This window comes from Mytilus californianus, unplaced genomic scaffold (assembly GCF_021869535.1).
Source record: "Mytilus californianus isolate M0D057914Y unplaced genomic scaffold, xbMytCali1.0.p SCAF_3, whole genome shotgun sequence".
In the NCBI taxonomy this organism is placed as follows: domain Eukaryota; kingdom Metazoa; phylum Mollusca; class Bivalvia; order Mytilida; family Mytilidae; genus Mytilus; species Mytilus californianus.
Window position 1 is genome coordinate 68608774 of NW_026262679.1, and position 27320 is coordinate 68636093.

The 27320-nt window shown below is 31.8% G+C and overlaps 1 protein-coding gene across 1 annotated transcript; it reads right to left on the reverse strand.

Annotated features, from left to right (window-relative positions):
* Window positions 1-752: 752 nt before the first annotated feature.
* On the reverse strand, window positions 753-27300 carry LOC127733152 (rab9 effector protein with kelch motifs-like). The gene is made up of 8 exons (XM_052242491.1): window positions 27012-27300; window positions 18561-18713; window positions 16629-16774; window positions 7558-7639; window positions 5018-5170; window positions 3797-3949; window positions 2224-2397; window positions 753-900 (listed from the first exon to the last, which is right to left on the reverse strand). Exons 1-8 carry the CDS (start codon window positions 27229-27231, stop codon window positions 839-841), a joined length of 1143 nt encoding a protein of 380 aa, XP_052098451.1. The 5' UTR covers window positions 27232-27300; the 3' UTR covers window positions 753-838.
* Window positions 27301-27320: the final 20 nt, after the last annotated feature.

Below are 27320 nucleotides of genomic sequence, written 5' to 3' on the forward strand. Positions count from 1 at the left end.
GAGATTTTTTTACTCAAAATTTACTTTAGATTTTTTTGCCCCCAAGAAAACTACCAACTGAAGGTATTGTAATCATTCAGTGCTTTTAAGTAAATCCACATGATAACATATTATGCCTCAATGCTGACATAATCTTAATAAAGGGCCTGCATGAAGAACTACATCTTATTGTAATTAAGATATGTTTTTTGACAAAAACGTACTTCAGTGATATTTACTTATGATTTGGTGTTAAGTGGTAAATATTTCAGTTGATCAAATTGACCTAAATTAACTTCCAATTTTACTCTCTTTCTTAAAGGTATCTAATGAAATTTATATGATTCTAAATCTTATAATACTAAAGATATGAATTTTGATGTACAGGTAAACTAAAACTGAAACCAGACTACCAGCTATTATCAGGTCAGGTACCATTCATCTAGATACAAACTAACTCACTATGGTGCACTGACATTTTACTGGAGATGATTTCACAAATTAAAGTATGTAATATTTTAACTTTGAAAGTAACATTCAAGTTTTATCATCTGCCATAAAATTCAGTTTCTGTGATATATATGCTTGTGACAATGTGAAAAATAAAATTGTCAGTGCTTTAACAGTACCAATATATAAGGATTCAACATCCAGTTTTATAATTACTTTGTATAGGAAAAAATAATCTGTTAATGTCATAAAATTATTTACTGTTAATGATTATTTCACAAAAAATATCCTCATCAATATGGAAATAATTAAAATAAGTCATATTGAAAGGTATTCAGATCATTTTAATATTGCAGGGAAATAGTATAACAAAAATATAAAAATTAAATAATGGATAAAATCTCTTTTGCTATGATGATGATTCTGCATGTCCATTAGTTGATTTCGTGCATTCACCTTTCATGAATTCATCTGAAATTAAAAAGTAATGTATTAAAAAATATATAATTGAAAGTAGGCAACAGAAAAAATTCCAAAAAATTCTGATTAGAACTTGATATCCAAAGCATGACATATGTTTTGAAAAATTTCAAAAATGATGAAAACATATTATGCATATCATGGTCACATCATACCTACTTCTCTTTCACAAATATTGAAAAATAAACTTGAGCTTCAAACTTTGTTCACTTCAAAATGGCTTTTAAATAAATGTTAAATTTTTACAATGGTGTTCAGGTGAAACTGTCTAAAACTGTCTTTAGTTCCTTCAATTTGTCTGACTTTTTTTTAAAGTTCCATTTAATCTCATGAACCAAACAGAAAATTAGAATGAACATAGATGATGTTGTTTACTGAGCAATGAAATTAAGATATGATCTGGGTAAACTTATCAATCCTTTAAATAAAGTAATTCTAAATGGTTACCAATTCACTGTAATTATATCTTTGAATATTGTTTTTATAGGTATTAATATTGATTTTGTTTTCAGTAAATTAAAACCATACTAAATATTATTGTTATACACATATTCATATTCACAGAACTACAATCTGTTGATACCTATATTTTTGCACTGCACAAGGTCATGTTTTTCTCTGACTGTTAATGACATCTTTACACTAAGTTCATTGGATGTTGGATGTGTACTGATTGATTACATGATTTTTCTATTAGTTGTTATTGCCTTTGAACTAGCTGTAAGTAACTGTCAGTACTCTCAGATCTGTACTTTGTGTCTTTTTTGTTATTAGGGATGTATAAATACCCTGCCATGTCCGTTCTGTGCTTTTGTTATATGTTTTTCTGCTTTGTATTGATCTGATGAGTTAAGACCTTTTCAACTGATGTTTAAAGTTTGTTCTTATGTTGTACTGTTACACCACTTTGCCAGGTTAAGGGGAGTGTTGGTGCCTTCAAACAGGTTAAACCCTGCCAAATTCTAATGTGGCTGTCCCAAGTCAGGAGCCTGTAGTTCAGTGATTGTTGTTGGTTCATGTCTGTCATATTTTCATAAATTGTTTTGTTATAAATTAGGCTGTTAGTTTTCTCAAATTGATTTGTTTTATATTTTTCATGTCCGGCCTTTTATAGCCGACTTTATGGTATGGGTTTCTAATTGTTTAAGGCCGTATGGTTGCCTAAAATTGCTTACATTCACTTTCTTTAAACTTTGGTGGATAGTAGTCTCACTGGCAATCATATCACATCTCTTTTTTTTTTATATAGAACACAGCTCAAATGTAGTACAGAAAAACATGTGTCTTCATTGTTGTTATAAAAACAATAATTACCTATGTTTGCAACATATGTATCATTATAGAAAGTTTGGCACTGCATAATTTCTGAATTAAAATCTGTTGTTCCTCCAAACAAGACCAGCTTGTCATCTACAACACCTGCAGAATGTTGTCCACGTCCTTTTGGTAAATCTCCAGTAGCTTTTGGTTGTAACCACTCCATTGTTTCTATAAAAACAAGTCAGACTAAATGATTGTTTGACCATGCATTCGTAGGGTATTACATTTGAAATACATGTTACCCTACCAGCTGTAACATCAACATACTTATATGGGACAAGCATTAAGTTGTTTAGTTCAGTGGTTGTTGTTGGTTCATGTCTGTCATATTTTTTTCCGTAAATGTTTTTTTACAAAATTAGGCTGTTAGTTTTCTCAATAGAATTGTTTTATATTTTTCATGTCAGGTCCTTTCATAGGCTACTATACGGTATGGGTTTTTTCTCATTGTTGAAGGTGGTTGCCTATAATTGCTTCAATCCACTTCATTTGAACTTTGGTGGATAGTTGTCTCATTGGCAATCATACCACATCTCCTTATTTTTATAGTGATGTAGTTTGGAAATTCCATCTCATCATTATTTAAAGATGCAAATATTGTTATCAACTGCCGGTTTACCCTAACCCCTGAAGGATTTAGTTTTTCTCTCTTTAAAAGCTTATAATTTAAAGAAATATCCTTTATTAAAGGACCACATCTCCTGCAAAAACTGCTTAAACCTTTCTCTGACGAATATCAGTTTATTAAATGAGATTCACCCTTCAGACAGCTGACGATGAGTCCCAGTTTACCGGGATCAGCGTACCTCTTTTATATTTACCGGTGAAAACATTGCAAACACAAATTATCCTTCTTTGTTTATTGCCCTGATGAAAGTATAAACATGGCGCTTGAGTTTTTTGAAAACCATGTCAAAATCGGATTTTACTGGAACACTTGGAATGGACATCGTTCAGTGTAAAAATTTATTAAAACATAAACAAAACTGTGTCAATGGTGTAAGTGAATAAAATAAAGACATAAATAACTACAAATAAGTTTTTATTGATATTAAATATGAAGTTCTCCCACTTGTAAAACAAAAGCCAAGGAAGCCATCGTCTCAAGAGTAACTTCTGTCAGGGCGGCTATCAGTGAAAGGGTTAAATAGATGAAACTCAATCATGATCTGTAACTTTTTATGGTATGACTATAAATCAAATATCTAATCAATTGGATCAGGCAATCACATTACAGAGAAAAGTGTCTAATACTGATCTTTTCAAGTAGTTTTCTATATTCTAGTTCTAACAACTTCCGCAAAATTTGCTTAAATAAAACTTGATCTGTAACTGCTTATTCACCATTCTATTTTGGGTAAGTGGGAACACTGAATACTCTCAGATGGAACTTGCTAAAGCTTGGTGAATTTGTATTTTGCAATACTTTTATACATTTTTTCATCAAATGTTTAAGACAATTAATGATTTTAAATGTCATGGAATTTAAGGGTCAATATTGACCCTTTCCAAGTCTAATCCTTTTGACAATTTCAAAATGTTTACATTTCAACTCTTTTCTATTTACCTGTGTCAAATATATGTAGATCAGCAAAGTGTTGATTTTGTTCACCTCTGCCTCCCATTACTACTACTCTATTACCAATAGCAGTCGTAGAATGGAAGGAACGTGGCTCTGGTTGTCTTCCTTTAACTTTACAGTCCTTCCATTTCCATGTATCTGTATGTATAATAGTTTTCATTTAGATACAAATACTAATTGATATTTGTCTTAACCTTTGTCAACTTTTGTTAAGGGATTCAAAACGAAACATCTTCAGAAGCTTTCCATACTGACTTTTTGTCCACAATTTCAACTATCAAACAGGAGCTTCCCACAAAATTCTAAGTAAAATGCAACCATACAATTAATTAATTTGAGTGTCTCTCATCCCCCACCATGATCAATGTTGTAACAGCCCTAAGCTTTTAAATATGTTTTAAAATACTTCATTCCCATCCCCTTCTCATTCATTTCATTAGTTTTTTGTGAAACAGCTGGAATTTGGTTTGTTAAATCATCTTTTTTAAATTGATCTATATGTTTAATAAGTTACTTTTCTTTATCAAGGAATAATTCATTGAGATGCAAGATTACCATTACATCTAAAAATTAGTCCTAAATGACTTAAAGAAAATTTGTTTTTTCCAGTGAGCATTGCAGAATTTTAAGAAAACAGCTAAAAATCCCAGTTCAATAAACAAATGTATGTTACTTCTGACAGTGTACACCACGTGTTTTGAGAATACCACATTACACCAGTTTCAGTACACACCATGTATGCTTTTGAGAATACCATATTATACCAGTTTCAGTGTAAAACCATGTGTTTTTGAGAATAACATATTGTACCAATTTCAGTGTAAAATTAAACAATGTGTGTTTTTGAGAATACCACATTATACTAGTTTCAGTGTAAAACCATGTGTTTTTGAGAATACCATATTGTAACAATTTCAGTGTAAAACCATGTGTGTTTTTGAGAATACTACATTATACCAGTATCAGTGTAAAACCATGTATGTTTTTGAGAATACCATATTGTACCAATTTCAGTGTAAAACCATGTGTGTTTTTGAGAATACCACATTATACAAGTTTCAGTGTAAAACCATGCATGTTTTTGAGAATACCATATTGTACAAATTTCAGTGTAAAACCACGTGTTTTTGAGAATACCACATCATTATACCAGTAACAGTGCTAAGAACACTTGTTTCTGGAATAACCTTCATCAGAGCAACTTACCAGTACTAAATATATGTAAATCATTTCGTCTACATTGTGTATCTCTTCCACCAAATATGACTAGATCTGTACCTACAGCACACACACCATGCGCTGCTCTAGGTGTAGGAACTCCAAGGTTTTTCTGTATAGGTTGAGACCATTTCTTATTTACTGTTTATAAAGAAATTTTTTAAAGTAATTAAATTAGGTCTATATATGTAAAAAATAAATTGTAAGTACAAATATAATAATAATTTTTTTTCAAGTTTCCATGCTTTTTTAAAGCAGCCATCATTAAAATTTCTTATTGATGTATACCCCACATATGCTTTAATTCATAAGCGAATACTTCTGTGTAAAATGTGTAATGCAGCTTAAAATGCCAGATTGAATTTACATTTTGTTTTTTTACCTCTTTGACAAAGTTTTGACTCAGAAGTACTGAAAATTCACAAATTTTTGCAATGTTTTTATTATTGCGAAAATTGCAACAGGATAAATTTTGTAAAAATAAAATCTCTCTTTTAGATTCTGATTGCATTATTTGCATGCACCATTTCATGAAATTGCAATAATAATTTCTTGCATTACCATTCATTGGTGATCAATGCATACCTGCCAACCCTCCCGTTTTGAGCGGGAGATTCCCGCTCAATTGACAAAATTTCCGGATATCTCCCGCTTGCCGGTCCCCTCCCGCTTTTGGATATTTCACCTTGAATTGACCAGTCAACATTAATAACGTTTTTGTGTCACTGATGAGGGTATTTTTTACCTTTAAATCACAGTCTATGTGAAAATTAAATGGCTTCACATGACAGCTTGGTTGTCAAACATAATACTAATTAACGATCATTAACGACTTTTACCTCAAGCTAAACACTTCAAAGAAATTTTGGGTTACTTCCCCTGTTTAATCTTGTTTTAAGTTACCCTGCTTGAAATAATGTGAATTGGTTAAAGAATATAAATTAAATACAAATTGAACAAAAAATCATAAAAGGATGGTAATTTAATGATTTTGAAGACCTTAGGACAAAAATATAATTATATTTTGAAAATCATTTAATAGATCAATACTTTTATTCACTGATTAAATTGAAATTTATAAGAAATGTATTTCACACTTGTGTTATAAATGTGGTTGTTCATACATATCTTGCACCATTATTTACATTAAAGATGATCACTCGAAACAGACACATCTTTGAGGTATGCTGGCCCAAAGACATTGAAAAAGTATAAAAACAAACCAACACACCTGGAGTAGGATATAACCATCATTGAAGAAATAAAGTACAAATGTATATCTATTTACTCTTATTTGTGTTTTGTAAATGAATAAATAAACAGGTTATATTTTTCACTTGAAAATTTCGTTCGCGCAAAATCTCCCCCTCAGCTGTCTTAGCTGAGGGGGAGATCTCCCTCTTTGAAGGTTTCAGAGGTTGGCAGGTATGTCAATGATCAGTAATTTCTGAATATACAGTACCCTTTGTCATGTTTATCAATAAAACCTTCTTAGCACCATTGCTGACAGAAAGATAAGCATTTTTTCCATGGCAAATAAACCTGATAAACTTAATGAGAGGAAATGACAGTAGGTTAATTTGCATATCAGTTTCGTTTAAATTGCTATTTCATATTTTCCAGGAAAAGGCACTGAAAATGAGCTTTTTAAACATGAACAAATAAAGTAACTAATTTTGTTAAACTGGAGGTTAATTTTTCATCGCAAAAACTACACTTCCTGTATTCAAATGAACAAATAATATTGTTAAAGAAATTTGATGGGGAATGAACATAAAAAAAAAGAAAAAAAGATATTGGTTTGCGCAGCCTAGGAGTTTTGAAATTTACTTCATGTTTCACAAGATATCAATGATAAGTGTAACCATAATTATATATACAGATGATTATTGTACTTATTTATCAAGTAAATTGAAATCCCACTTGAATATCTTTATATAAACAGGTTTATTATTTTGCCTTTTCTTTTGAAAAAAAAAATCTTGTTCCTCCTCATCTTTTATCTTTTAGACGGCCTTCAACACAGAGCCTTGGCTCACACCGAACAGCAAGCTATAAAGAAGCCCAAAATGACTAGTGTAAAACAATTCAAACAGGAAAACCAACGGTCTAATCTATATAAAAAAACGAGAAACAAGAAACACATATGAACCACATTAACCAAAGACAACCACTGAACAACAGGCTCCTGACTTAATATGTAGTTTGATTAATACAATTTTCATTTAGCAGGGTGGGATTCAAATTTACCCCATATACTTTGTTTTTCTATTATACATACTTGAATGAATTGCTCTTAAGTTATAACCCAAATGTTTCATAGTTTTTATCTACAGACATGAAAATTATTGAGAACTGGATTTCAGTATGTATAGATTTAGCAACTGATCGGGCTTATTCCTGTTTGGGAGGCTGGTGCCTTCAAAGGAAAAAAATTAAACAATACTGGATGAGGAATTCACATGTAACCATTCGACATTCTTTTGAATATGTTAGATGTAAAACAGGCCTTTAGCAAAGATAAATACCTGTATCAAACACAAACAAGTCATTAAACCATCCAAAAGAAGCACTTCCATCTGGCAATTCATCTTCTCCCTCTTCCTCTGACTGAAATATTCAAAGGAAGTTTGCTACAATACAATATATTCCATTCAGGGACCATTCATAATCATGGAATATGATATATACTGCCCTCTTTACAAAAACAAACACTTACTACCAATCATTTTGTGAATAGTCATCAAAATCCAGCCAATACTGTAAATTCTGAAATTATTGCGAGGTATTTATTACTGGGTGAGTATCGCAATAATAAGAACTCGCATTTTTGTCCATTCTTCAACAATCACAATAATATCTGAATTTAAAGTATATATGCAAGCAAACTAAAACAGTGAAAACACTTTAGCTAAAATTAAATATGTTGTTACAACATGATTGCCAAGGCATGATTCCTGATTGTTTAATGTAAATTTTTGGGAATCTGCATGCATAAAAACACAAGGAGGCCACATAATGCTCCTCTTACAAATGTAACTGCAAATTGATGGTTGGTCCCAACATACCCATATCAGGGATGGGGTCGATTACTTTGAAATGTAATAGATTAAATTACAATTACTTTGCTAATTTGATGTAATCGATTACATTACAATTACACCTAAATTCAAATGTAATTGATTACATTAGATTACTTTAGATTACTTACAATTACATTGTATACTGTGGTTTTGAAAGATTTTTTTAAACATTTGATCTTCACATAGAAAAGCTAATCTGAGTGAAAAATTGTGGTTTTAATATTTTGAATATAAACATGTTATTCATAAGAACTTAGAAAAGGAGCAGTGTATTATTTGTATTATTTGATGACATAATTTTGTTCGACAGATTTACTTTGAATGTAAATGTTCTCTGTTAAAGGAATAACATTGTTTTTATTTAAATATTTTAGCCTAAATTTAAAACGTAATAAAATGAATTGTTTTGATTGGATTTATCAATAAATTTGTTTACAATTTATTTTTTATTATATACATGATTGTAAAAATGATATTTCTATACAACCATATTAGGAAATCATATGATAAAAAATTATGGGACTTTAGTTATAACAATTGTGAATTAAATGCTTCGCCAAGCGCAGCCTGATACGACCGCAGAGGTCGAACCATGAACAGTTTGGGCAAGTTTGGACACAATATTCAAGCTTGATACTGTCTGAATTTGGATTGTGATCAAATTTTTGACATAATATAGGTTTCTGACACTTCTGAAAGTCATTCCAACATATTATTTTAACAAATTTGGTAAAAACAACCTTATATTTCATATGATGCCAGACAACATAAACTCAATATCTAATTTAAGTAACACATTACCCTCATTTTACTTGAACATATTAAAGAGCTGGTACAAAGCAAATAATACACCAACAAGTATCATACCGATCACAAACTTTAAAAATATTAGGCAGCAAATGTTGTGGGGTATTTTAAACAAAAATATAAGATTTAAAGGAAAATGTTTAGTTTATCTTAATTAGATAAAAGATGGTATTATTTTGCATCAATGATATTATTGATTATAAAGGGCATATTTCACAAAAAGTTAAATTGGAGAAATTAACCTCTAAACCTAATTGGATCTCAGAACTTTCAAAATGGAAAAATTCAATTCAAAAACAATGGCTAAATACATTAAAATCTGATATATCCAAGAAAACTTCTGTAAAAACAAATTTAAACGTGTCCTTGACTGTTAACAGAACAACTAAACTAATTGAAAATATGTTATCTAAAGAAATATACAACCATTTAAATATCAAGAATGATGAGAGACCTATAGGATTCTTTAAATGGAAAAACATCTTCAAATTAGAATCAATCACTCCAATAAGTAATATGCTACAATATACTTTTTCTTATTTAATAAATAACAAATATAAAATGTTAAGATGGAAATTGCTCCATTACATCCTCCCATGTAAACAATTACTACAACAATGGAACATAGAAGATACAAGTATGTGTGTCCTGTGTAATTTGACTGAAGATTACGAACACTTTTTTCTCAAATGTCAATACTTTCATGAATTTTGGAACAAAGTATATGCGCTTGTAAGCAAAACAAAGATAGGGTCACATATATTTAATATAAAAACTTTAGTTTTGGGCTATAAAGTACATGATCCTATGTATCATGATATAAATCTTTTCTTAACTATCTTAATCTATTCAATTCATAAAAGTACTCATATATCAAATTATAAATTGAACACATGCGAAATTAACAAATTCATTAATGCTAAACACAGCAAATTTTTAAATGATATAAAAAGATACATACATATGATCATGAATATCTAGAAATCTACTATTTTCAGATATACAAAAACTTATGTAAAATCTCATCATGTATGCATTAAATAGATCTGAACACGTGGTAAGAAATTAAAACAGCATGCTTACTGAAAACTAAAGTACAGTAGTTGTCTCCAAACTCATATGCGCATAATTTATCACATGAGGGCTCAATCAGAATGTTGAAACTAACTTACGACTCCAAGACTTACCTCTTCCAATATTTAATTAAAGTATAAGCTGTTTGTGAGAACAGTCAATAAGACGCATGAATTCATCAGGACAACTGATTAACGATTCTTTACAAAAGGTTAAGGTCAATGATCATAAAGTTCTAATACTTAGAAACAAAACCTGACAAAACTGTACATTTTTCGTAATCATGTGATCATATATTTTCCAAAAATGTTTGTATTAACTATGAGTTGTAAAACTAACTAACTATTTATAAATATGAATTCACTGGGTAATTTCCCTGGTTATTCGGCCAACTGCTGTAGGTCGAGTAATTTGTCATTACAGCAAAGAAAAGTGCAATAAAGATATTTTTAGAAAAAAAAGGAAAAAAAAGGGGTTTCTGACACAAAATAAATGTGGTCAAAGATCTTAAAAATTTGCAATAGGACATTTAATTTACCAGTATGGTCTTATATCCAAAATCTAACATGGTTAGATTCAGCATATAAAAAAACACCAAAAATTTAATTTTAGTTGAAATCAAACGAAGTTTAATTTTGGATCCTTCAAACCTTAATATGGACTAATTTGAAAACAGGGCCCAAAATAAAAAATCCAAATACACAATAGGATTCAGCATATCATAATTCAGTTTTTGATGAAATCAAACAAAGTTTAATTTTGGACCCTTTGGACCTCAATGTAGACCAATTTAAAAATGGGGCCCAATATCCAAAATAGTAATACAAGGTTAGAACCCCCAAAAATTAAAGACTTTAAATTAATCCCATTGAAATTGGTTAAAAGATTTGTATTTATTTTCAACTGAAGATTTCTTGCTATTGCGCAATACTGTGCTATTGAAGATTTCTTGCTATTGCGCAATACTGTACAATTGAAGATTTCTTGCTATTGCACAATACTGTGCAATTGAAGATTTCTTGCTATTGCGCAATAGAAAATTTCTTGCTATTGCGCAATACTGTGCTGTTGCACAATACTTAGTTAATCTGTTATATATAATAATTTACACACCCTGTTTGGTGTGTATCTCCTGCCATATCAGTATTTGGTGCTTTTATATATAAATCAGAAATAAACAATGTAAAAATGGAAAATATTTAGGAAAAAAAAACACCGAGAAATTATGAAAAAAAAATCCCTCTAAAATTCCTTTTTTTTTAAATTTGAAATTTTGAAAAATCTTTAAGAAAAAAAGTATGAACCCCCTCAAAAAAAATCCCATCCAAACTTTTTAAACCCCCCTTAGAGTAATTACCCCCAAACTCAATCCCAGCCTTCCCTTTGTGGTATGGAACCTTGTAGTACAATTTCAGAGAGATCCATACACTTAAACACAAGTTATTATCTGGCAACTAGAAAAATGCTTGTTTTTGACCCCTTTTTTGCCCCTAATTCCTGAACGTTTGGGGCAATTACCCCAAACTCAATCCCAGCCTTCCCTTTGAGATATGAAACCTTGTGGTACAATTTCAGAGAGATCTATACACTTACACACAAGTTATTGTCCGGAAACTACAAAAATGCTTGTTTTTGGCCCTTAGTTCCTAAACTGTTGGTACCATAACCCCCAAAACCAATCCCAACCTTCCTTTTGTGATATTGAACCTTCTGGTAAAATTTCATAGAGATCCATACATTAAACTAAAGTTATTGTCCGGAAACTAAATGTGTCTTCGGACGGCGCCGCCGACATCATGATAGCATTATACGAACGCAAAATTTTTTTAGTGGTCGTATGAAAAATGTTTTATTTTAAATTCCATTATCATTTTGAGTCGAACATCAAAAGTCAATTATAAAGAGCAAAATTTGCACTTAACCTTTAGGATTTTCTTCAGAGTCCTTATATTCAGAATCAAAGAGCTCACATGAAGGTGAAGATTGCATTCATTTTTCAGTTGGAACCAAAAATTAAACATTTCATTGTATTAAGCATTGAAGGGCAATCCATGAATTGGAGTCTATTATTGTAGTTGGTTCAACTTAAATTATGGATAAAGGAAGATAACTCCAATTCTAAATATTACTTTTACAATGACATACAAATGTATCTTTTAGAACACATTAGATTCATGCACCATGGACAATTTATGTAGTTTTCTTGACAAGTATGGTTATACATATACTCCATGTTGTAACCTGAATATCTGATTATATTTCATTAGTTTATTTCTAGAAATTTTCATGGAAAGGATGTAAAGAATGCTGGGCTTAATGTACGTTTTTTTTTTACTTCAAAAGTAGCAATAAAGTCTTGAAAATGATGAACTATCAAAACAAGCGACATAAGGGTTTTGATTGCATGAATGCAATCTTTACATCTAAAAGCTGTGACCTTGACAATTGACCTAAAATCTAAAGGTACTTCCCCTTCCATATATTTCCCATTGATATAGTACTTCCCCTTCCATATATTTCCCATTGATATAGTACTTCCCCTTCCATATATTTCCCATTGATATAGGTCATTGAAGGTTTCATTTTAAACTAACATCAAGTTATCATCAAGAAACTAATTTTTTCCAAACAAAATGGTGAACTTTAACTTGGAATTATTGACCTCAGAATCAATAGACTTCTTCAACTTCTCTGTATTTCTTACCAGTAAATGTTTTGTTAAAATTATGCAAGGGAAACCTTGAATTCCATCCTCTAAGCATTTATTTAAAAACTTTTCTATTCTAGTAACAGCAACCTTGAACTTAAACAGATTGACACCAGATTCAAAAGACTCATTCTCCTTTCCCATATATATAACTGTCATATGTATAAGTTTTGTTTTAATTAAGAAAGGGAAACTCAATATTTTATCCAGAAAGAATATGTTTTGGACCCAAACAAAAGTGGAATATTCTCATGAAAATATTTTTTTAAGAGCATAAGGTAAATGTATCAAATTACATTTTACATGACATGATCATTGTCCAAAGGCCATTATTCCACGAAAAGTCCATATAATCCAACGAAAAGCAAACACAGTCTGTAAGTCAGGCCAAAATAAAAATATTGTATGTTTGCCCAAACGCGACCAACCCCAAAAAAAACCCGCCGACTCAAATTCTTTTTTTGCCGTTTTTTTTTGGATTTTTTTCGTGTCTGCTCCGTCATCATATAAAACTTAATGTTCGTCGTCTTCGCGTTTGAAAGTAACTGTGAATAAGATTAAAAGAAAGCGTGTAAGAGACGCAGTTAATCGATATTCAATGTTCTCTGTATTTATCTTCTGTCACAGATTTAACGAACGTAAAGAAGTAAAACATGTGAAAATGGCAGACAGTTTTTTTACGCTGTCGTCGTCTGTACTACTTAAAATAAACCAAAAAATAAAGCCTATTGTGTCTAATAGGCTTTATCGCTTTAACAAAAATGAAAACCTGGAATGATGTTTTTGATGAGGTTGCCGATTCTGATGAGATGGACATGCGGAAAACAGATGAAGTCGTTGTTACTGTATCCGACAAGAGTGGGCTACAAACTTTCGAGCCTAACAAGAGTGAACCTATTGAGGTGGTACAGAAATTTGACAATGTCTCTACAAAGGTTTGACGGAAAAAAAAGATATACTGTTTTAATATTTTCATGCAAATTCTGATAAAAAAAAAAAAGAATTTGCCTACCTACCTACCCACACCCAGTCATCATGGGTCGGGTTTGGGCAAACTGAAATATTTTTAATTGTGGCCTCATCACTAAACACTAATGTAACAATAAATTATCTCAACATCTGAATGCATCATGAAAGACAGTCTGGACAACTGTTTGATTTCAGAAGGACTGTCATGGGCATTTATAATATGAACCAGCCACTAAGTGAAAAAGTCATAAAAACTGTATAAGAGCTAAATGAACAGTTTATTTTTTTTGCATGTTTATTACACCATTTCAATACTGAATGAAAGAAAATACTGTTTTTGTTTGGTATATTTTAAAATCTTCAATTCTTAAAACATTTTGAATAAAATGCTCCGCAGGGCGCAGCTTGATACGACCGCAGATGTCGAACCCTGAACAGTTGGGGCAAGTATGGACACAACATTCAAGCTTGATACAGCTTTGCATTTGGATTGTGATTAAATATTTGACACAGCATAGGTTTCTGACACAGAATGAATGTGGTCTAAGAACTTAAAAATTTTAAATTGGACATTCACCTATTATGGTCCAATATCCAAAATCTAAATACATGGTTAGATTCAGCATATCAAAGAACCCCAATAATTCAATTTTTGATGAAATCAGACAAAGTTTAATTTTGGACCCCTTTGACCTCAATGTGGACAAAGTTGATAATGGGGCCCAAAAATCAAAAATCTAAATACATGGTTAGATTCAGCATATCAAAGAACTCCATATATTCAATTTTTGTTGAAATCAAACAAAGTTTAATTTTGGACCCCGATTTGGACCAACTTGAAAACTGGGCCCATAATCAAAAATCTAAATACATGTTTAGATTCAGCATATCAAAGAACCCTAAGAATTCAATTTTTGTTAAAATCAAACTAAGTTTAATTTTGGACCCTTTGGACCTTAATGTAGACCAATTTGAAAACGGAACCAAAAATTAAGAATCTAAATATACGGTTAGATTAGGCATACCAAAGAACCCCAATAATTCAATTTTTGATGAAATCAAACAAAGTTTAATTTTGGACCCTTTGGACCAATTTAAAAACGGGGCCCAAAATCTAAAAACTAAATACACGGTTAGATTCAGCATATTAAAGAACCCCAAGAATTCAAGAATAAAACCCCATTGAAATTGGTCAAGAAATAAGCAATTTATACGAAGTATCTTCTTTTGCACAATACTGTGCAATTAAATATTTCTTGCTATTGCGCAATACTGTACAATTGACAATTTCTTGCTATTGCGCAATATTGTGCTATTGGATATTTCTTGCTATTGCACAATACTGTGCAATTGAAGATTTCTTGCTATTGCGCAATACTGTGCAATTGAAAATTTCTTGCTATTGCACAATACTTATTATATAATAATTTACACATCCTGTTTGGTGTGTATCTCCTACCATATTTATTATTTGCTTTTAAATATAAATCAGAAATAACCAACTTAAAATGGAAAATTTTAAAAGAAAAAAAAATGAAAAAAAGAAAAAAAAGGAAACACCCCCCCCCCCCCCCAAATTTTTTGAACCCCCTTATGATTCATCACCCCCAAACTCAATCCCAGGCTTCCCTTTGTGGTATGGTACCTTGCAGTACAATTTCAGAGATCCATACACTTGAACACAAGTTATTGTCTGCAAACTAGAAAAATGTGTTTTTTGGCCCCTTTTTGACCCCAAATTCCTAAACGTTTAGGGCAATTACCCCCAAACTCAAACCCAGCTTTCCCTTTGTGATATGGAACCTTGTAGTACAATTTCAGAAAGATTCATACACTTACACACAAGTTATTGCCCTGAAACTAGAAAAATGCTTGTTTTTTGCCCCTTTTTGGCCCCTAATTCCTAAAATATTAAGGCAATTATCCCCTTCATCAATCCCAGCCTTCCCTTTGTGGTATGGTACCTTGCAGTACAATTTCAGAGAGATCCATACACTTGAACACAAGTTATTGTCTGGAAACTAGAAAAATGCTTATTTTTGGCCCCTTTTTGGCCCCCAATTCCTAAACGTTTCGGCAATTACCCCCAAACTCAATTCCAGCTTTCCCTTTGTGATATGGAACCTTGTACTTCAATTTCAGAAAGATCCATACACTTACACACAAGTTATTGTCATGAAACTAGAAAAATGCTTGTTTTTTGCCCCTTTTTTGGCCCCTAATTCCTAAAATTTTGAGGCAATTACCCCCAAAATCAATCCCAGCATTCCTTTTGTGATATGGAACCTTGTGGTACAATGCCTGAGAGATCCATACACTAACACACAAGTTATGTCTGGAAGTTACAAAAATGCTTATTTTTGGCCCCTTTTTGGCCCCTAATTCCTTTACTGTTGGTACCATAACCATCAATCCCAACCTTCCTTTTGTGGTATTGAACCTTGTGGTAAAATTTCATAGAGATCCATTCACTTAAACTAAAGTTAGAGTGCGAAAACCAATATGTCTTCGGACAAGGACGACGACGACGCCAACGTCATACCAACATACGACCACAAAAATTTTTTTGCGGTCGTATAAAAAGAAGCCTAACTTCTAGATCTAAAACATAATCTTTGTCTCTTTTAACATGCTACAAATGTAGTTTCCTGTAGGCCCTTTACTCCATCTATGGATCTACATATTATATATTGAATTCAACTATAATATGTCTTTTATGATTGAAAAATAAATCCAGTGTCCCCTCTTTACTGGGATCTGACAATGCCAGTAGGTTCTGTTCTGATAATAACAAAATTAATCAATGAAATTTATTCATCCAAAGTCTTGTGTGGTTAGTCATTAGTGACCTTTTCTGTCTCCTTTTTGGAGCTTTTATAATTATAAAAAATGATAATCCTGTCAATCCCCTTAATCTGTATTTTTTAAATGAAGTAGTTAGAAAAATATGTATTCATACATCATATATATCTAAATCTGCCTCAGCTGACTTTGGTCCAAATCCACCAAAATAATATATGTTGGTTCCTATAGCAACACCTCCTACTTTGTCTCTCTGTGCTGGAGGTGTACCTGTGGTTTGTATTTCTGACCAAGTTTTATTTTCTGGAAAAAACAGGACAGATGGATGACATTTTAAACAGATTTTTTGTACAACATAATATAAAATATGGTAATCAAAGCTCGCCACATGTTGTGCTGTTCCAAGTCCAGCAATCACGACCATGTGCTATTTGTGTTTATTTTGGGTTGGAGTCAGCCTCAGTCAGTTGTGTGGTCTGTTGTACTGTCCAATATTTTTTGTGATCCCTGTAAACCTTTTTATGTATCATACATATTATAAGATACCTATTTCTTATAAGGTCTCGTGAATATATTCATTCAGTATGCAAGAAAAAACAAATTTGGGATGTTAATTTTTCAAAAAGTCATTACATTTTTCCAAACCATAGTTTTCATACAATTAACAGATTAACTTATTTATGATTATCATCTCAATATTTTATCTTTTCAAGAATATATGTCCAAAGAACATCATGCACTGCTCACGCTATCACATTTCTATGTTCAGTGAACCATGAAGTTTTAACCAAAACTCTATTTAATAATTTGGCATGTGTATGTACAGGAACAACTAGAAAAATTCACATTGCTAACCCTGCCCCTAAATAAAGCAATGGCAAAGTACATGATAAGCTAAGTGAAACCCCAAATGTTATTTCGATTAAAAACAAAATAAGAGGTGCAAATAGCACATGCACTATAAGATGAAGATTCTGAGGTTTCAATTTATTATAAGAAACGATTCAGTAGGATTTTAATTTATAATTCGTAATTTTGACTGGTCAATATAAATACATATTTTGATGGGTAAATGGTAGATCCCATGGTCTACCATTTTGAGATCCAGAATTTATAGGTATGTAATTTGTTCAATAACAAACAAAATAAGCAGATGCCTTACTTGAAATTATCCTTTTTATCAAATTTTATTTCATTTGTACATAAAGTCAACAAATGTCTGGTGTTTATGCTTGAAACCAAAATCATATCGATGATGTCATACATTGCACTTCAAAGGTTCCAAAGATGAGAAAAATGTTTCATAATACAAAAAATGTATTTTTATATTTATATTTTCCATTTATGTGATTTTTAATCCGAACATGTTAGCGTTGCATTTGAATGGAGATAACTGTATTGTACTTCAAGCTTTTAAAACTGCTGCATTTTTATGAACCTGTCCGAAGTCAGGAGGCTGTTGTTCAGTGGTTGTTGTTTGTTGGTGTGGTTCCTAGATGTTTCTCGTTTTTCATATAGATTAGAGTCATCATATTAGACCATTGGTTTTACTGTTTGAATTGTTTTACGCTACTCATTTTGGGGTCCTTTATAGCTTACTGTTCAGTGTGAGCCAAGGCTCCGTGTTGAAGGCCTGTTTGACCTATAATTGTTAACTTTTTATACATTATGACTTGGATGGAGAGTTGTCTCATTGGCACTCCTACCTCATCTTCTTATTTATACTGACTATTTTGATTGCAACACAATGAGATTTTAGTCAGACATTAACAACTGGACACTTAGTATCAACAAATGATTGGAGGATTAGCTACTCCAATATGCCCTTAGATGGATGTCTTTGGATTTAGACTTTCTTTCCCAGTTTTCACTATGAAGCTCTAGTCATACAACAAAAATATTAACACTAAGTGTCTTGACAAGAACATTTTCAACCCTAATATATATTCAAATATACATGTATGTTCTTTATACCTGTACAAGTGTTTGAGTTGTGTGTAAATTTTACTGTTTTAAGTCATCCAAGATCAATCGATGGCTCACAATGAAGGAAACCTAATGAGTATTACTGTATAACTGTATTGTTTACCAATATCATACTCATGCATAACATCAAACCAGCCTGACATGTGACTGAGACCACCAAACAAATACAACTTTTTTCCAACAGCAACCAGACTTGCAGTGGCCCTTGGTGATGGTACAGTTCCTCTTACTTCAATTTTCTCCCATTTCATTGAACCTGTAAGAAAAAAATCATTGTAAATGAAGAATCAATCAAAGAACTTTGGTGACTTTATAGATGTAAATGTATTCTATAATTGTTTGCACAGTCTTTGAAATAAGCACCAGATTAGAGAATAATAACATTAATCATACCAATGTTACTGCACCAAATGCATATTCAACAATCAAAGTCTCTTCAGTGATGCTTGAGGCCAATATATTTGAAAATCAGTTGATTGATTGATTGTATTTGTTCAATGTTCAGTGGTTTAGAAAATCAAAAACCTATTCCAAACCTTGAAAAGCTGATAAAACCAAACAGTAAGAATGAAATAACTAAAACTCAAATTATGTCATGTATGTCATATCAAACCTATCTATAAGTTCCAGAGAGCCTGCATTAGTTACACTCATGAGTCATCTGTTGCGTCAACTCCATAAAACAAGGAATTATTTGAATCTGGAATAATTTTGAATTCTGGAAAATTGATGAGAAATATATGATGAAAACTAACCCAACTAAATAGGGTTAGCCATGCGCGCATGGCTAAGGTGGGTTAGTTAGTTCATACTGAAATGATAGTGAAAGTAAAATTAACCTTAGCCATGCACGCATGGCTAACCCTATTTAGTTGGGTTAGTTTTCATCATACATTTCTAATCAATTTTCCAGAATTCAAAATTATTCCAGATTCAAATAATTCCTTGTTATAACAGGAAGTAGAAAATTCTTGCCATACAACATTAATCTATAAAGTGTTTGTAAACCGTCAACAGAATAGAATATTATAGAATAGAGTTGTATTGCTACTCACAGCACCCAAAGCTGAGCTGAATAATTGCACTAAATTTAAATGAATGATTACAATGATTTAATGACAGGGATGTGGAAATGCTATACCCGACTTGCCAGACTTATACATTTGAATACACGGACAAGTAATTATTTTTTGTCTGAGTTGCCAGCGGACAAGTAAAAAAATTACACTTGAAGAAATTCAATTTAATCATGTTAATCCAAATATAGATATTTTGACAACTTATTTGAATGTATTATTTTATGAACAACGTGAAAAACATATTTAAAGTCAAAACATCAATGGCTTCCATTAATAGAATAATTTATACTAAAACAACTTAGCATTACCTTATGTAATGTTACTGTGTATATTGTTTAGCCTTCTCCACACCACCATATATGTTTTATATATAATATTGTCATATGTTGTTTATTGTTGTTTGTTCTTGTTTGTGCTTATAACCATATGTACGTTTTTTAATATCTGTTTGTGCTTGTATGAATTTTTTATAACATACCAAATATCATTGACTTAAGGTAGCACAATACAAAGATCAGACAACTTTAAACTGATGTAATTTCTTTCATCCAGCTTTAAATTTTATAAATGATCATGAGGTACCAAAAGAAAGAAGAAAGATTAACCTTTCAAATGGTGATTTTTCATTATGACATGATTATTACATAATTAATTATTATGTAATTAGTTGCTATATTGTGATGTCCACACTTGAATGAAATTAGCTTCTTTGTTATTCATACCATCCCAAAATATTTTATAGATTCTTGTGCAACACAGTTTGACCTCCAAAAGGGTGTCTCAGATTTTTCCTATTGTATTTCATTCTCTCATAAACCTTCAATGAAGTTTGCAACCTCAATTCATAAGAGATCACTCATTTAAATTGGGTATAAAATTTGTTCTATTGATGTTTTTGGAAATCTGAGACACCCTTTTGAAGATAACATGTGTGAAAATCAAGCATATAGGGGCACCCATCTAGGAGCTAATTTCATTTAAAACTACATTTTCATGACAAAAATGAATGCATCACAATTGAATAAATAAGGATTTTCCTACTTGTACCCCATTTACTTCAATATAATTCACACATGTATCATGGGGATACTTCAGGATTGGCCTTTAATCTTAAACCAATTAGGTTTTGACCAGTAAGAAAGCATTCCAATTCAGCAATTCTAAATATATAAAGAAAATGCACATCCTATGCAAAAATCAGATCTGGCGGGAGATGTTATATCATTATTGACCTTGCTGTAAGTCAGTTGCTTCTTATATGGTCAAAACTCCGCCCACCATGATAAACCTTTACTATTAATGATCTCAGAAGTTTAATTACACATTGCATTTACTTTTTTCAATATGGATTTTATTCTTTTAGTACATAAAATGATATATTTTGTTTTTTGCATTGTTACAAAAAGTAAGTTATGCATGTGTACACAAAATGATCAGTTGGTCAGTCTAGAGGATCCTTGTGGGGGATTTCTAGTACAATGACAATACATGTGTATGGTGTTTTACTCAAAGTAGATTTTTTCATTTTTTGCAGTTTGAAAATGAAATATTTAATTTGTATTTTCTTTTAAAAAGAAATCATATTTAAACATTCTCCTCAAGAAATTCTAGTAAAAACAACAGCAACATTTATTGTTGTACAATTATATTTGATTAATATCTGTACATTTATATTTTGATTCCCTCTATAGCTCCAAATAGTTGTTTTGTTTTTTCTCCTGGCAGCTCCAATACAGAAATGTATTTTTATTTGGAATTCATTATCTTCATTTTTCCATAAATCCCTAATCCACCTCTTTTTCATAACTGCTATTTTTATTGCTGGTCAGTGGTGGTAAAGCTATCAAATGATTCTATTGATTAACCACATAGTACTACCCACATGTTCTTATCTTGTATCAGTCAGACAGTGCATTTGTTTATAAAACTAATTATCATCAAAACTCATTAACTGTGCAAGATATGTAAATAATATTTTCTTGTGTGGTTTTTGAATATTAAGAAGAAACAAAAACAGCTGAAAATAAAAATTTAGTTGCTTTTGTATTGCGCTACCTTAACATTAGCAGATCATTTTAAACTGATCTAATCACAAACTAATACATGTAAACTAATGTAATGAATGTGGTTTAGGTAATCTCCCTTTAATTGTTTCAAAGTCAATAGACCATGAGGAGACTGGGCCAAATATTCTACATGGTACTAATGCTTATACAACTGCATATCAATTAACATTGGCCTACCACTAATGGTTCCCCTTGAACTGATCTAATCACAAACTAATACATGCAAACTAAGCAAAAGTTTAATTTCAAAGTCAATAGACCATGACTGAGGGGGCCGAGCCAAATAATCTCCATGGAAATGAGAAATGCCAATGTTTATACAACTGCATACTAAATATCATTGACCTACCACTATTAGTTCCCCATAAACTGACCTAATCACAAACTAATACATGAAAACTAAGCAAAAGTTTCAAAGTCAATAGACGATGACTGAGGGGGCAGGGCCAAATAATATCCATGGAAATGAGATGTGGCAATGCATATACAACTGCATACCAAATATCATTAACTTACCACAAGTGGTTCCCCATAAACTGACCTAATCACAAACTAATACATGTAAACTAAGCATAGTTTCAAAGTTAATAGACCATAACTGAGGGGGCGGGGCCAAACAATCTCCATGGTAATGAGATGTGGCAATGCTAATACAACTGCATACCAAATATCATTAACCTACCACTAGTGGTTCACCATAAACTAGACCTAATCACAAACTAATACATTGTTGACGCCGCCGCTGCCGGAAACAGCATACCTACATGTATGTCACGCTTTTTGACTCCGTCAAGGTGAGACAAAAATCATTGCAATAATGCCCTCTAGATGTCTTTTGGTTGTTTTGCTGTTAGGTTTCTGTCTCCCTATACCTCCTTTTATTCATAAATATATACAAATATCACAAAAATTATTTAAATTGTGATACAAAACAGTTTTTAGAATCATACAAGCTTATAGTAAAATACTTCAACATTTATTGGGAAATTTCGGGCATTTTTTTTTTTCCGGAAAAGTAAAAAGTTACAGCTTTTCTTGCCCAGGGACAAGTGCTCACAACAAACATTTCCACACCCCTGAATGAACAATTGGAAAAAAACCAAATCAAAACAATAAATCAAAGTCAAAACCATCAGCATGAAAATTTATTCAAGACTCGGAAATCTTGATTTTTTTTTGTTCTTTGACCCAGCTTATGGGAAATTACATGTGCATGAACATGACGTCATCACTTTATTGCACCCTAGATTTTAGAAAACTGATCATTTTCATATAAAGTAAAAGCAAAGCATACTTTGGAACATAAAATTTCATTCAAAAGAATAAACTAGTGGCTCTAAAAAGCCTGTGTCGCTCACCTTGGTCTATGTGCATATCAAACAAAGGACACTCTTCAACATTGTAGATGAGAATAGACTTCATGACAAAAATCTCTATTTTGTTGATCTTGTATTAATGATCTTTAAGTCTGTTTGGTTTCTCTCTATCTTCTTTAGTTTTGGCTCAAAACACAAAAGAGGGTAAAAAAATCCTCATTTAAGGGCAATCACTTCTTTGAAGAGTGAGTCTACTAACGGTGCTAACTATATCGGCAAAATTTGACTTTTAAATAGATCTTGCCCTGCTGATCATTTTTGTGATTTAAAGTGTTTATTTATTTATTATAATTTAAATCATATAAGGCATAACGGGACAAAAATGTATCTCTCTAAATATAGTTTTCATGATAATAGGCAAAAATGAAAAAAATGGTAAAATTATTTATGGGCAATAACTCATAAAAGAATTTGTATAACAGTTTTGATGTGTATGGACAATTGGTAGAACTCATTAATCTGAACATTTTTGCTCCTTTCAGATTTTCTCTGTTTATAACAGTTCAAAAAATAATAGACAAAACTTGCATTTTACCCCTATGTTCTATTTTTAGCCACATTTTTAAAACTAGATACCCAAATGATGATTGTGGCCAAGTTTGGTTAAATTTTTCTCAATAGTTTCAGAGGAGAAGATTTTTGTAAAAGATTACAAAAATTAGCAAAAAATTGTTAAAAATTGACTATTTTGGTCATGTTGACTTATTTGTAGATCTTACTTTGATGAACATTATTGCTGTTTACAGTTTATCTCTATCTATAATAATATTCAAGATAATAACCAAAAACTGCAAAATTTCATTAAAATTACCAATTCAGGGGCAGCAACCCAACAAAGGGTTGTCTGATGCATCTGAAAATTTCAGGGCAAATAGATGATGAACATTTTTATCCCCGTCAGATTTGCTGTTAATGCTTTAGTTTCAGAGATATAAGCCAAAAACTGCATTTTACCCTCATGTTCTATTTTTAGCCATGGCGGCCATCTTGGTTGATGGGCGGGGTCATCGGTTACATTTTTTAAACTATATACCCAAGGATGATTTAGGCCAAGTTTGGTTTTATTTGGCTCAGTAGTTTCAGAGTAGAAGATTTTTGTAAAAGTTAACAGACGACGACAGACGCCAAGTGATAAGAAAAGCTCACAGTTTGGCCCTTTTGGGCCAGGTGAGCTAAAAAGGGTTAATTAATTTCTATGATTCCATTCAATGCAGTTGATTTCAAGTAACATAAATTCAAGATGATTTTCAGATTGAGCGAAAGTCTGAAATATTCGGAATTTATGGACGGAATGATGATATTGTTGGTTCATTTGACAAACCTCCATCTCTTGTTTGCCTCAAAACAGTAAATTACTAAAATATGACAATAATTTTCTTATTAATATGTCATTCCTATAATTTATGAACTATATTCATAAGTGACGGTAACTGGTCCTTGTATCCATGAAATTTCAAACAAAAACTGGCAAACTATCAGGGTTAGACACTATAGCTAACATTAGAAGATATGTAATCCACAGGACTACCAAGAAAAATATTTGGGTAGTCCTGGTAGGCCACCTCTATCACTGTTGAGGGTCGCAACACGGCCTGATTTTGCTAGGGGGGTTTGGGGGCATGCCCCCCCCACGAATTTTTTTCAAAATTAGATGCAATTTCCTGCCATCTGAGCACCTCAAAAGCACACAAATGTTCATTTGAGTTTTGAAAATATTTTGTTTTTTTTCAGATAAAAGTTAACATTCAGTGCAATCAATTTTATTCTTCCTGAACTTTCATCCACAAGAAAATTTTGAAAAATGAGATGCAAAATCCTGCAATCTGAGACAATTTCTAAGGCCTTGTTTGGTGGAGTTATATTGACCTTTTATTCCAGAATTGTTTAGAATATAAAAAAGGATAAAAATCAGTCAATATTTTAATTTTTCATCAATTCTTCAAACAGTTTATAAGATTTTTGTTGAAGTGATACAATGTCTTTGTTTGTGTAGTAGAGGTCATCTTCATCATCACTAATTATATCATCCTCTTCCTCCTCAAGATACACAGAGTCATAGTTAATTTCTTACGCGATTTCGACATTGTCGGTCCCCAGTATCAAAAAGCGCTTTCAAGACCGCGATGCGCGGTTCATTCGCCACTTTATGCAAACGGCCCTCTTGATTCGACATACAAATGTAGCATAAGTCAGGGAAATTCCGCCCGACTTGCCTAATTCGGCCTAATAACCTGGGGCGATTTTATGGGTCGTTCTTTAGGCCAGCTGTGCCTGTCGAGTCACATATATAAGTGTAAACATCCCGACAATCGTGAAGTAAATTATTTATTAATAATTGAAAACGTGACATGTATGCCTCAATTTACTTTTAGCATTGAAATAGCCAGGTCATACACCAAATTTCAGGTGGTCCACAGGACTACTGATTTACCATGTTGGGTAGTCCTCCTAGATTTTAGGGGGTCACCGGACTACCGTTAGTGTCGAACCCTGACTATACAGCTAGCAACCCGCTTTTTCACTGTATATAAGAGGAATTAAAGTCTGAGTCCAAGACCAAACTTTTGGTAACTCTTTGCGTGTTAAAAGAATATTTCTATCAGCAGTCAAGGGTCTAACTTAAATAAGTTATTAGAGAAAAATAACATACATGTGTTATTACAGATACTTTCATGAGTTGTCTGCTCTTTATTTCTTAATCTGTAGTAACATATGTTTGTTATTAGTTAGTATATAAAAATATATTTTTATTTTTAGTGGGCTCTTGGGATTTCTTGAAACTTTGCGCAGAAACTTAATGCATAACCTTGTTAATTAATTTTCCAATTCAATTAATACATTTTTGATCAACCATGGTAAATCAATGAGACAAGGCTTTTAAGGGATACACTAAGCTGTAATAACAAGGCTAAGTTATTACAGGCATGTAACTTATTAAATTAGACACTTGGGAATTACTGGGAAGCTTGCTCAGAACCTCATTACATTTTTTTTTTGTACATGCTCTGATCATTATTTCTTACAATGAATTAAAATACATTGTGATATATGTCTGAGAAATGGTTTTGAAGAGATGTAGAAAAGCTGTAATAACACCCTTTAGTTATTACAGGCATATATTTTCTGTAATTACATAGGTGTAGTACTACACATGATTTGCAAATTATAAACTGTTATACATGTATCTTTCTAAAGTGTAGTATACATAAAGACAATAATACCAGTAGAACTTACATACAATTTAACAAAGTAAAGGATGTAAATTGCCTCTTTGAAACATGTAACATACATATATGTTATCTGTTTTTTTATATTTTAGCCCACAATAACGACATGTATGTTATTTTTCTCTAATAACTTATTTAAGTTAGACCCTTGACTGATCAGTATTTTCTGTTACAAATTATTTGAGAATAAATGGAGAATGTGTTCATGGGACACTGATGATGCCCTCGCTTGCATTAAACGTTATAAAGGGACATAAATGGGAACTGTTAAAGTGATGCCATCAAAATTCTGACGATCTGTGTTTTATGGTAATAAGCATTGTGTATACGTACATGTGTAAGTATCATAACATTTAGTTAATTAAGGCAAAATAAAGTTAGAGAGTGGAAACGAAATATACAGCAATTTTTCTACTCATAAAAGGGCATAACTCAGGAACAGTTAAAGTGACACCAACCAAATTCGAACTTGATCTGTGTTTAGTGGTAATAAGCTTTGTGTATATAAACTATAAGTTTCATTACATGTACATTTGGTCAAGGGAAACTAAACTAAAGTTAGAGAACGGAAACCAATTTCGTGACGTACAAATTGACGTACAGATGGACAAGGGTTAACCTTTATGCCCCCTCCGCTGCAGCGGGGGCAACATTCTGACAGTAACTGGTACTACAAATGTACATTGTACACCAGTAGGCAGTACAAGTGAAAATATGTCTATTTAAATTACCTACATGTATTTACACTACCTTTGATACCCCATTTTAAGATCGTATAAATATTTTAATGAAGATGAATATTTTACCTGTATCAAGTGCAAGTAGATCATTAGATTCGTGTGGTTCAATTTCTGATTGTAAATGTAAAACACCACCAAACACAAATAGGGTTTTTTCATGACCACAACAACATTGTCCCTCTCTAGCAGGAAATGCGTTGGTATTTTCAGCATTTTTCCATGTAATGTTTATGCTATTGGGTGAAGATTCTGTATAAGAAACATTCTGACTCGTTTCGTTTCCCATTGTTCATATGTTCATAAACATTTAATATTAAAAATATCCTTTCCCGCGTGATCTGGTTTATAATGAGAGCAGTGTGTGCAAGTGTGATA

What these genes read in the sequence shown, in the direction of transcription:
- LOC127733152 (XM_052242491.1), bottom strand. Translation starts at nt 27,231, where the DNA reads ATGGGAAACGAAACGAGTCAGAATGTTTCTTATACAGAATCTTCACCC. An exon ending in TCTACTTGCACTTGATACAG is followed by an intron (nt 18,714 to 27,011) that starts GTAAAATATTCA and finishes TTTTTCTTACAG; the next exon opens with GTTCAATGAAATGGGAGAAA. An exon ending in CAGATTTAGATATATATGAT is followed by an intron (nt 7,640 to 16,628) that starts GTATGAATACAT and finishes TGAATATTTCAG; the next exon opens with TCAGAGGAAGAGGGAGAAGA.